This window comes from Camarhynchus parvulus, chromosome 19, assembly GCF_901933205.1.
Source record: "Camarhynchus parvulus chromosome 19, STF_HiC, whole genome shotgun sequence".
Lineage (NCBI taxonomy): Eukaryota > Metazoa > Chordata > Aves > Passeriformes > Thraupidae > Camarhynchus > Camarhynchus parvulus.
In genome coordinates this window covers 4150615-4162944 of record NC_044589.1, presented here as the reverse complement: position 1 = coordinate 4162944, position 12330 = coordinate 4150615, and the positions used below count along the sequence as shown (strand labels likewise).

Sequence of the window (12330 nt, the reverse complement as noted above, 5' to 3'; positions counted from 1 at the left end):
TGTCCCTGTCATGTCTGGCCCATCACCTCACTGTTGTAGAGCACAAGATTACCATTGGAGAGGGACATGGCTCTGGATAACTTCTGTCCTGCTGCATTTCGGGTTTATCAAAATAGTATTTCCAAACCACCTGAGCTGGGTGTATGGTTTCCCATTGTTCTGTGCTGACCCTGGCAGCTGCCGTGGTGCGAGGCTCAGTTTTGATGCTGTCATCCTCATCACCAGTTTCTGGGATTTCAGATGAACTGAGGCCATAGTGTCTCAGGGAAGCAGCTGGTTTCATATTTGGCTGTCCAAATACCTGTGCAGTGTGATTGTAGCTGGTGGCACTGGGTTCCCTGTGCCACCTGAGCAGCTCAGGGACTGCACGGGTGTTGCTGCGGTCCAGGTGCCTGTGTGGTACCCACTGGAGGGCAGCACCGGTCGCTTCAGCCCTCCTTCCACTATGATTGCCAGCTGTTCTACAGTTTTCCTCCCACATTTTACAGTGCTAGATTTCTGCCTTTTATTTTCTTAGCCTGCTGATTATTTGGGTTAGACCTTCAGAGCAAGAATTTAGTGGAGTTCACACAGATTGATTCAACCTGACTGTGAAATGCAAATCAGTTGACTGTTAGGAACAAACTGTCTGATCCTGGGAGACTGGATATGGATAAACCACAACCAGAGCTGCTGAGGTAACACAGAAGGAAAGAAATATCAGAGTTGAGCTTTGGTTAGGAAGGTTCCCAGCTAAGGGATATAAAAATATCTTTAGACTGAAGGGATCTGTGTCTGTGCATTGCTGTAAGATGTTAGGTCTGTCTGCAGGTTGCTTCAGCCATGGAGAAATGGAAGACAGCAATCCGTGAGGCCCAGACCTTCTCTCGTATGCATGTACTGCTGGGGATGCTGGATGCCTGTATCAAGTGGGATATGTCAGCAGAGAATGCCAGATGCAAAGTGTGTCGCAAGAAAGGTACGCATTCCTGCCCACAGAATTCCTGCCTGTGCAACAATTGGATGCTGTCACCTCTCTGCTGTGCTTAGGTGATGTGTCCTTGTAGTTTGTCACTCTGACTATGGCTGTATTTTAAGTTCTGAATGTCAGGATTTACAGTCAGCAGCATTGATCTCTCAAAAACATTTGACCCTGACTCCAGTAAACCATTCTTATGTAGCCAGTATTACAGAGCTGCTATCGCCTGGATATTTAGGGTACTTGGACAAAAGGCATCTGCAAATCCTTCTGGGAATATTTGTGCAACTGTCCATTCCCTAGTTTCATTTTTGGAATGGTCTTTGGATCTCTGAGCCTTGTCAGTTAATCCTGTCTTTTAGAGAAGGAGCAAGCAAGGAGGGGTTGGGAAGGTTATTATGGGGAAAGCAAGGTGGGATATTGCTGCTCTGATGCCAGAGTGGGAGCAGAACTACTCAATGAGCTAGGGAGGTAACCAGACAGGTGATGAGGGTATACTTTCTCTGTGTGCACTGTAGAATGAAGGTGGAGGGCAAAGTAGAAGGGGTGTCAGCGGAGATTGGTTGCTGGTATTTGTTCTGCCATAACCTCATCTGTTGGACGGGAGCCTGGAGGAAAGAGCTTGGTGGTACATTCTGCCTCATCACTTTTATATTTGCTGAAACTAGTGGAAAATGAGGGCAGGCAGAGCTCGAGGGACTGCTGGGCAACTTTTGTTTACCACAAGGCTAGCCATCCATCCCTTCAGAGAGGTAAGGGCTGAACTGGTGCAAAATCTGCCTTCACTGCAGAACCTCAGGGGTTTGCCAAACCAGTGCCAAAACTACCCTACCTGCTGCTGAGAGGAGTTTCTAGGCAAAAGTAAAGGGGGGGGCTCACTTGAGGCTAACACAATGGTTTCACAGAAGCTAAGAACTGAGATGTTAGAGAAAGACAAGCTGGCAAGCCCTCTGCACTTTCTTTTTCCACTTCAGTAAAGGAAAGCTGGCTCAGGATTATTTCCCTGTTTCCCTTCATCAGTGGGAGGCACAAAGAGACTAGTCCTGCTGCATACTGATTTTCAGTGTAGCCTTGTCACCCCGAGTGGAAAGAAGATACCATGTAGGTTAACCAGACTGAACACAGAACAAGAATAGCTCCATTTTTAGCTTACAGCTCTGGGGCCCTGATTGCCGCACACTTTCCCCATGTTTGCCTGAGTGGAACCTCTTTGGCAGATTTCTATCTTTGCAGGGCGAGAGACTTTGCATTGGTTTTGTTTGTTTTTAAATGCTGCTATTCATAAATACAGTGGCGGGACAGAAAGAAGGATCCCCAAGGAAGGTCATCAGAGAAAGGGTCCATGCCCTCAGAGGGGACTCTGCATCTTTCTCTTGCTTAATCCTGCCCTCCAGCACTGCAGCAGCTTCTACCTCTCGGGTTGACTGAGGCTGTGGCTTTGTTACAAGTGAGCTGCCCTTTCCTAGGTGAAGATGACAAGCTGATCCTGTGTGATGAGTGTAACAAGGCCTTCCACCTGTTCTGCCTGCGGCCAGCACTCTATGAGATCCCAGACGGGGAATGGCAGTGCCCAGCGTGCCAGCCTTCAACAGCCCGGCGCAGCTCACGAAGCAGGTGAATGACCCTTCCTGCCCATAGCCTTGTCACAGCACAGTCCTGAGCCTCTTTACACAAGACCCAAACCTGCCTGGAGCAAAGCCCCTTCAGAAAGTTTGAAATCACCCAGTTAAAGCAGCACTGAAACAGAAGAAAAGCAGTTTCAGTAGCACGCATGTGTTGTAGTGATTGATTACAAGTTCATAAGTTTTAGTAAATAACTTGGGTTTGGAAATGAAAACATAGGCAAAACACCCACCAAAATCAGTTGCATTAAGAGTTGTTGTTTCCTTTGAGCATGTGGTTGGGTTATTTCTTCATGTAGCTGGTGGCTTCAATTCTGTGGGTCCCTGGGCTGGGTTACTGCAGTGTTCTTTTAAGCTAGAGCAGACATTACTCCAGGCTGCAGCTCAATCCCTACTCTGCTAAGACAAGTCAAAGTGCCGTGCTAATGGTTTTCTTTCCCTGATAACCTTAGCAAAACAGGACCATCTTATAAAGTGACAAAGGGAATGTGGTTTGAGGAGGTGTGGCAAATATGAGTTGTTGTCTCCTGACAGCATGGGGTTAGATAGGTTTTTTAAGTTGCAAGCTGGAACTTAAGCATTTTGAGTGTCATTTGCTGGTGGTAACTGTGCTACATCTCCCCGTATATCAGTGAGCTGAGGCCGTCAAGTGGCACCTGATGCAGAAGCAGAGAGCAGATCCTCCCTGACAGAGGAGCAGCACAATAGAGTTGTGCCAGCCAGTACTGTGCAGGTGGTGGTATATGGCCTTAAAAGTATTACGTACTCCCTGGACAGCATTTTAAGAGTTCATCAGGCTTGTACAGAAATGACAGGGCTTAAAAGCAACTCTTGTAGCCTGAGTTCATAGTTACTTTGATGTGGCAGAGTCACCTGCAAGCTGCTCAGCTCCTGGCCCAGAGCCATCAGGTGGAGAACATCTGTTTTCTGCTTTCTGCTCTTGTCTTCTTGGCTGAGATAGGAACAGAATGTCAGCCTGGCAGATTCTTCACCCTCTGTGCTTTGGAAGCTTTATTCCTTTTATTGCTCAAGATCCTCTTTCTCCAGGGGATTTAGACTCCCACAGCAGCTTTGCCTGTGTCCCCTTTTGCTTGGGTATGTAGGTTTTTAATGGTCCAAATGAGACCCCACCAGCAGTGCTCCCTCTAGTTCTGGGATCCCCAGCACAGGAAGGACTTCAACCTGTTGGAGCAAGTCCAGAGGAGGCCACCTAGTTGATATGAGGGATAGAGCATCTCTGCAATTAGGGAAGGCTGAGAAAGTTTGGATTGTTCAGCCTGGAAAAGCAAAGGCTTTGGGGTGACCTAATTGCAGTCTTTTAATACCTGAAGGGAGCCTGCAAAAAAGATGGAGAGAGACTGTTTACAGGGGGAATGGCTTTCTTGACATTGTCCCTTGACAGAAGGCAGGGTTAAATTGGATATTGATTGGGAAGGTATTCTTCCCTTTGAGGGTGATGAAGCCCTGGCACAGATTGCCCAAAGAAGCTGTGATTGCCCCATCTCTGGAAGTGATGGAGCTTGGAGTGACCTGCTCGAAGTGCTGAAGTGTCCCCTGCCCATGGCAGGGGGACTGAAGCAAGTTGAGCTTTAAGGGCCCTTCTAACCCAAACCATTCTGTGATTCTATGAATGATTGAACAGACACAGATGAGAAGCCAGAATGTGCTGGCCAGGGAGTCTGTGTGGCTTCTGACTTCAGCACTTGAGGAGCCTGACATTCTGTTCACCAATTTGTTTCCCATAGTGTAAGGAAACCAATCTATTTCCTTAAGTGTAGGGAAAATATTCCAGCAGGAAAAAGAGCCCCTCTTGAAACTCTTTAGGCCTGGTCTGCAGACCTGGGCAAATAGCAAATCGTCCTCTCAGGGAGGAGTAATTACACAGCAATCACAGTCTTATAATCCCTGGCCCTGTGGTCATGGTGCCTAGAATACCAAAAAATACCATGATTCAGCTCTTGGGAATTTTCAGTCTTAATTTTTAGTTGAGGAAGTGCCCTTTGAGCTATAGCTATAACTTGATATTCTAGAATACAGCAAGCTGCTTTTGGCTGAGCCTGGTGTTTGTTGTACAGTCCAAACAGTACCAGGCCCCCAGGGCCACTGATGCTCTGATGCTCAGGCTCTTGTACCACAAACACATACACCTGCCTTGTTCTAGGAACTATGCAGAGGATTCTGCTGAAGATGAAGGTGAAGATGGTGAGGAAGCTTCTGATGAACCAGATGCTGAGGAGGAAGAAGAGGAGGAAGAAGACTATGAAGTTGCTGGACTAAAATGTAAGGCTTTGACCATGTAGGGAAGTAACAGAAAATAGTAACCCTCCCGCCTTCAGTATCTGAAATACTGATCCTCTTTGGGACTTTCCTCATGCAGACCAGGTATAGGCCTGGGAGATGTCACAGGGAAAGGCTGTGGCTGTGCTGTGGTTACCTGGGGAGCTGGAGTAAACCCTTGGCCATTTGTGATGGGGTCAGCACTAGCAAAGATTGAAACTGCTCACTGCCCAGTCACTCCCTGGGGACACCGCTGTTCTGAGGGCTGAGAGGGGTCAGTAGAGACTGCAGTGGGCTGGGGGGGTCAGCAGGGCCTGCAGAGCGGTGGGATTGTCAGTCTCTGTGCCTACCAGATTTGTTGTACACTGGAAACTGTTTAATTGCTTATGGGAGCTCTCACTAGAGCCCCCTTCTCCTTTCTTTTTCCCACCCGTTCTTAACCCCTTGAGTGCAGGACTTCTAGTGATTTGGCAAGGAGGCATTTTGAAATAGGAAGACTAGCACTTCCTCTCTTTATTCCAGTTAGAAGGCACAGTGCTCCAGGTGTAGTGTGGCCTGGACCACCAGCACCCTTTGATTGCATACAGAGACCAGTTGGGATGCTCCCGGAGCAGCTGGGAGGAATAAAAGACTGCTTTCTAGATTCTTCAATGTCTGCTTCTTCACCTAAACATATTTAGTATGTGCATCCACTTTGGTTTTAGGGGAGTTTGATTCAGTCTCAGTTGGACAACTTGCTGCACTGAAAAGTTCAGTCTGGGAATGACACACTGCCAGCATTTGCTTTCTGTCAAACTGTCCTTGACTGACATAACATTAAATACAGGTTGTCTTAAACAGGGCAGATGGAATCCAGAGGCTGGGACTCAGAGGATTATCCCGTGTTCTTTTGAGGGTTTCCATCCTGGCCTGAGTCTTGATTCCCTTACTTTATTCTGGTTTCGGGGAGGCTCACTGATACCACGGCTGTGTGCACTGCTTGTTGACCTGTGGTGTATCCATGTCCGCATTTGGAGTGTGTTTAGCCTGTGTTGCATGGCCAAGGCAGGAGCTGAGCCAAGCTTTCCAAACAATGGCAAAAGAGGGTTACGGTCACTAAAAATAAAGTGCTAAATGCAACCCCTAGCTTTAGAGAGCATTAACATGGAAAGGTCACCATGGAAAACTTTTGTTTGAATAGAAAAATCACATTGATCCTTATGGCGTTTATCCTGAGGGATCTAACCTAGAATGTTGGATTGTCAGACATTTAGCACGTGCTGCACGCTTGACACACAAGCAGAGTGACAGCAGGTGGATGTCCTGCAGCCTTGCCACGTGCCCAGCATGATGATTTATGGGACAGGGCTGGATCAGAGGCTGCAGCTGAGGTATCCAGTGTGCTGGATACAGCTCAAGGACTTGGGATCAGGTGGAAGGGCTTGGACTTGGGAAGGCAAACACATTCTCCTCATACAGAGGGTCATGGGAGAAATATAAGACAAGGGTGTGCGTCAACATGCTTACATTGCCACCAGTGGGGAGCTCTGAGAGGCAGACTCACACAGGCAAGTGCATTTCTCTAGCATGTAATGTGGCAACCCCAAGTCTTGGGGAATAAAATCCCAGTTTCCCACTTGCAGCTCATGGAGCAGCTCCCAGCTGCAATAATTTGACACTTCCTCTGCGCACAGTTCCCTTCTCAGGGGACTTATCCCACTATGTGGGCCACTTGGAAAAGCACCCATCCCCAAAACTGTGAGGAGCAAAGGGGCAGTAGGAAACTGCGGAAACTCCCGATTTCTGCTCCCAGTGCTTTCAGAGGGTATGTTGCTGTTTTGAGACAACTGTCTGTCCTTGCATTGCTTTCCTGTCTTTCCCTCAAGCCTTGATGTGTTGGGGTCTCTTGGTGCTGCAGGCAGAGAGGTTTGCTGTGACCTGCAGTGGATGATCCAGGAGCTCCCAGGTTTCCCTCGGAGCTTGAGGATCTGCTGTGTGTGAGTACCCTTTTAGCAGCAGGCTGTTGCCAGCCATGGCCTCTTCAGGCAGGTGGTGATGACCCACAGATGCCCTCCGTAGAAGGTGTGAGAGTGTAGCTGAGATGAGGCTGGGTGGTCCCTGGGGTCACCAGCCTGAGTGAGGCTCAGCCTAGTGTGGGAAGCAAAGGGTGGTGTCTGCTCCCAGATGCACCCAGGCCTCTAAGCCCGTGGCTTATCTGTTTCAGTGAGGCCCAGGAAGGCAGCCCGGGGCAAGCAGGGCTCCATGTACTCCTTGAGGCAGGGAAGGCACCAGAGGAAGAAGCAGACGCTGCACCCTGTGCGGGGACCCCGGCAGCGCATGGCGCCTGTCAACGGTGCAGACATCGATGAGCTGGTAAGAGCCAAATTTCTCCCTGGAGACCACTCACATCGTGAGTTGTAAACCAAACAGGTGGCATGCTTCCTCCCATCCCTTCACAGAGAAGTACCCTGAAGCCTGGGTTGGGCTGGGTAAACAAAGAAGACATATCCTTAAGGGCCTGCTGCAGACAGAGCACAGATATGTCAGGCATCCCTCCCCAGCCGCTTTCACACATTGTCCCCTGGAGCAGCAGGCAGCCTGCAGCTTGTTAAAGGTTTTTAAATAGTATCCATATGTCTCTGCAGAGAGGTGGGGGAACTGAGGGGGTCCCGGATGGCCAGAGAATTCCAGCAATGCTGGACCCTTGCTCCCTAGCCTTGGCCATTTTATGACAGTTGTTGTCTGTATGGTCACTCCCCAACTTCCAGGGCATAATTTGGCTGGTTTAGGTTTCGCTTGATATTTAAAGAATAAAACCATAGGCTCCTGCACAGAGCAGTCTGTGCGTGCTGGGTGGGGGGAGCTGCAGCGACTATCTTTGGGGAGCTCCACACCATAGGGGATACGTGAGGATACTCCAGCCCCACAGCCACATCACAACGCCCTGCAGATCTGCCATCTGTCCCGTGACCACCACTAGTGGTGCTGGTGAGTCCTGTCACTCTCCTTGCTCATGGACTGTGGGCTCACTGCTGCTTATGCTAGGTCTGGGGTACTGTGCTTGTGGTGTGTGCTGTACATTGGAGGGCAAGCAAGCCCTGCATAGACAGCCACAGCCAGCGCAGAGGGATATTCCAGTGGGGAAGATCTTACTGGAACAGTACATTGGCTCAGGGAGGAGGACTTTGTCATGATTTATCACTTGTCCTGGAAGAGACCGGAGCTGGGTCAGAATAGTGAGCACCCTCTGCTGTGGAGCCTTCCTGTCATTCAGTGTTTTCCTCAGCAGTGATGTACCACGAGCTGAGCTCTGGAAGCTATGGGGATGTCCCCATGCTGGGTGTGACCTGTTCTGGGTCCCTGGGCACATGAGTGACCTTGTGCTGAGCCTGCACAGGGATGACAGTGCTCAGGGCACCAGCTGCTCCTGGGATTTGAAATGGCACAGTCAGCTCTGCCAGGGCAGAACAGCAGCACAAGTGCTTCTCCATCTGCCTCGGGTTCTTCCTGCCACAAGCTCAAGAGAAGACAGGGAGAAGGAATTCACATTCTTCATTTGCTGGCATTTATTTTTTGGCTGCTTGTTGTGGCCATATTGTCTTTGAACTTATTTTGAAAAAGCCACCTGCTACCAGAGGAGAGCTGGGCAGTTTGTGAGCTCTTCCCACCAAGCTCCTGAATGGAGCTGCTGTCCTGAACCCAAGTGGCTGCCACATGTCATAATCACAGAATGGCCTGGCTTGGAAGGGGTCCTAAATGCATTGCATTCCAACCCCTCTGCCATGCACTGGGACACTTTCCACTAGACCAGGTTGCTCCAAGCCCTGTCCAACCTGTCATTGAACACTTGCAGGGATGGGGCAGCCACAGGTCCTCTGGGGAGCCAGTGCCAGCCCCTTGCCATGTTCAGAGGGAAGAAGTGTCCTGGCTGTGACAAGAACTAGCTCCTTTGGCCTCAGGGCTGTTAGCTGAACTCTGAAGCCTGTAGCAGTTCCCTCCTTTTACAACACCCTTTTTGTGGGCAGGTACTTCAGACAAAGAGGACAGCACGTCGCCAGAACCTTGAGCTGCAGAAGTGTGAGGAGATCCTCAGCAAGCTGATCAAATACCGCTTCAGCTGGCCCTTCAGGTGAGGGCAAGTGGCGTCTTCCTCCTCTGTGGGCAGGACTGGCCACAGGCTGTGTGGGGATGTGGGCTGGCTGTGGTGCAGTCCTGCCAGATCCACTTGAGAAACTTAGGGCTCCAAAAGCAAGACATATCTGGGAAGAAGCTGCTCTAGAAGAAACCACCATGTTCTCAGTCTTCTGCTGGACTGAAGACATGGTGCCCTTCTGAGGTGGCAGGCAAGGGGCTAATGCAGGAGGTAGGTGTTTTCTACTGCCCCCAGGATTTTTGGAGCACTGAGGTGCTGTGACTGAGGGAAGCTTCCCTCATGGACCTTCCCCATGCCTGAACCAGCTCCCTGGGCCCCTGTGCTTCCCATTCCCGTGCCATAGGGCTGATGTATCTGTAACATTGTAGTGCTTGGGCTTGTTGCACCACCGTGGGGCTGCAGGTCAGGAGTGCCACAGGGGCAAAGGGGTGGCGGGACCCCGCTTCTCTGCAGTGGTGCCAGGGTCGGCATTCCCTTCCTATCGCTGTGGCCCTTCTTTTGGCAGGGAGCCAGTGACCACGGAGGAAGCTGAAGACTACTTTGAGGTCATCAGCAACCCCATGGACTTCCAGACTATGCAGAGCAAGTGCTCTTGTGGCAATTACCGCTCTGTGCAGGAGTTCCTCTCCGACATGAAGCAGGTGTTCTCCAATGCTGAGCGCTACAACCAGAATGGGAGTCACGTACTGTCCTGCCTGGAGAAGACAGAGCAGTGTTTGATTGACATGGTGCACAAACACCTGCCAGGCCACACGTATGCACGCAGGAAACGCAAGAAGCTCTCTGCCAGGTGCCAGGGACTGGAGGAGCAGGAAGGGGACAGTGAGTCAGAGCCCCTTGAACATTCCCAGGGGCGGAAAAGGAAGAAATGAGGGATGGGGAGGCTAAGGGGAGAGCCAGAACTGGAGCAGGCCTTCTGGTGCTGCCAGGCAGTCAGATGGGTTGTCTGGAGGGAGTTGAGAAGCAGCGGGCACTTCTCTATTAATCCAGCCTTCTCTTGGGCCCATCCTAGTTTTAATTTTTCTGCAATTTCCTCAAGTCATCCATTGAGTGGCAATGACTTAATGCTTCCTCAAAATCTACAAAGCTCTTTATGAGTCTGTCCTGCCAGGAGGGGAAGGTGGGAGGGCAAGGGGAGGGCCTGGCCAAGCTTGGCTGGGCAGAAGAACACCAGCATGCTCCAGTTCAGGCACTGTCGGTTTCCTGGAATGAATTGCTTCCTTGCCTTTGCAAGCAGCCAGAGCGCAGTGGGGCAGTCTGCTGCCAGTCATGTGAGCACACTAGCCTCCAACTGGTGCAGTGGGGGGATTGTGTTGCTCCACAGCAGGACTGGGGGCCATCAGGCCAATGGGCTACTCAGGCTTGCATGTATATATTTATATGGTGTTAATTCTGAGCCTCGGTTCTGGGCTGTGTGGGACGAGCAAGCACTTAGGTGTACCACGGTCTGGCTTTCACCAGCATCCCAACACCACTCCTCCAAGGTGCTCCTGCTTTCCCCTCTCCTCGGGGAGCAATCCTTGGAGGTCTCAGTCCAAGGAGGGCTCTGAGCTCAGCTCCCCACCTGTACATGCCAAGAGGAGGCTCCCTGCTCCCCTGGACGTGCATGCTGTCATGCAGCTCTGTGGAGTGCCAGCAGCAAACTGAGAGTGTGGGTGTCTATGCAGCCCAAGAAGAGCTCCAAGGCCAGGGGAGAAGCAGAAATGTGCTGTGTAACTTTTTTAAATTAATTTTTTTTGTTGAAAGTGGCTTTGTTTCTAGCTGTGATCTTGTACAAAGAACACCTGTAAGATACCCTTGTCTTGCTTTGGCACATGTACAGTTTATATAAAATCATGTTTGCTTTATATTTCCCCCTTCTTTAAAACTCATTTTCCTACCAGTAGCAGGAGTTACATCAGGGGACTTTGGGGGGGGAGAGGGAGATCCTAGTCTCTCTCAGCCACACTCTCACGACATTTCATAGTAACACCCTTGTTCCTGTGCCATGGCCTAGCACCAGCTCCTGCTGCCCCAGATGCTGACTTTTCCTTAAGAAAAGGGTTGGTTTTGTCATTCTCTTTTCCTCTCCATCATGACAGGTTTGGATCATACAATCAGGGCTTGAACTTCTTATCCCAGAATGGTTTGATGTGGAATAAATGGGCCATGGGGCTGTTCAGTGCTGGTTTTGCAACAGAAAAGCAGAAGCAACTGTTGTAGCTCCTGGGATTTGAGAAGAAAAGAATAATCAATTACAAATTTTTGCCTAGTTTTGCAAATGTTTTAGGTTTGGGGTTTTTTTAACAGGTACTTGTTTTAAGTTCTGGACTGTCAATGACTGCAGATGAGGCAAGTTTCTAGCCCCTTTCCTCTCCTCAGCCTCACTTCCCTGCCCCACAGAATAGCACTGACATTTGTATCTCGCACATCCCTTCAGAGGCTGTTTTTGTCTTGTTTCCTAGAGATCATTTCCTGCAGGTCCTACATGGTAGAACCTTTGGAACTGCACGTTTTCTTAAAAATCAGTGTCATTTGGGGGGAGGGGGTTTCTGCAAAGGGCTGTACTTGTAATAAATTGGAAACTTAAGAATAAACATTATGTACTTGTGTTTGTAACATGGCTTGTGTGAGTTCTTTGTTGGTCCCTGTGTTGGTGTGGGATTGTCTGATATGGCTCTCCTCTGCCTTCCTAGAGCTACCACTGGATGTCTCTGGAGCACAAATGGAGCTATGGTGTAAAGGAATGGTGAGTCAGGATCAGATCAGCTTCTGAGATAGTGCTGGTGTGTTGTCACCCTCCCCAAGGACAAGGAACAGAGCTATGCTCTGCCTGCTCCTGGAGTGGGGAGCAGTCCTTGTTCCTTGTCCCCTGCAGGGTGACAGTGTGACACTTGTCCTCCTGTTCCATTCGGGGTGGCACTGGGCATCCCTGGAGGGACTTCCTCCAGGTGATGGGGAGCTGGGATGTCTCTGCTCTTTGCACTAGTGTGGCCTGGCTACCCCCAAAGCCTCTTCCCTCGTGTTGGAGTGTGTTATGCAACCTGAGCCGTGCTTGCAGTAAGAATTATTGCTGTTGTGTCCCAGGCCCCCATCCTGATCTCCAGCAGCCCAGCAGGGACACTTGGAGCTCCAAGGGCAGCTGGCGCAGTGACATGCCAATGCTCATGACTGGAGCTGTGACACAAAGGGTTTGGCTGAAGCTTTGCTTGTTTCTGCTGGGACAACGAGGGTTCCTGGGTGTCTTCATCCTGCTCCTCACTCCAGATCTGTGCTGGGAGTGTTCCAGCCAGACCCCATACTGCTGGGCAGGGAAATCCTGATGGGTTTGAGGGCTCAAAGGCTCTTGGCAATGGGCTGAC

The 12330-nt window shown here is 50.2% G+C and overlaps 1 protein-coding gene across 1 annotated transcript in view; it reads left to right on the top strand.

Annotated features, from left to right (window-relative positions):
* The window catches only part of BAZ1B (bromodomain adjacent to zinc finger domain 1B), a 43605-nt gene extending 32018 nt beyond the window's left edge, over positions 1-11587 (top strand). Inside the window, exons 14-19 of the mRNA XM_030962429.1 lie at positions 811-958; positions 2425-2572; positions 4742-4860; positions 7061-7209; positions 8862-8965; positions 9495-11587. Of these exons, the coding sequence (XP_030818289.1) occupies positions 811-958; positions 2425-2572; positions 4742-4860; positions 7061-7209; positions 8862-8965; positions 9495-9861 (1035 nt within the window). The 3' untranslated portion in view covers positions 9862-11587. The remainder of the gene's footprint in view (positions 1-810; positions 959-2424; positions 2573-4741; positions 4861-7060; positions 7210-8861; positions 8966-9494) is intronic.
* Positions 11588-12330: the final 743 nt, after the last annotated feature.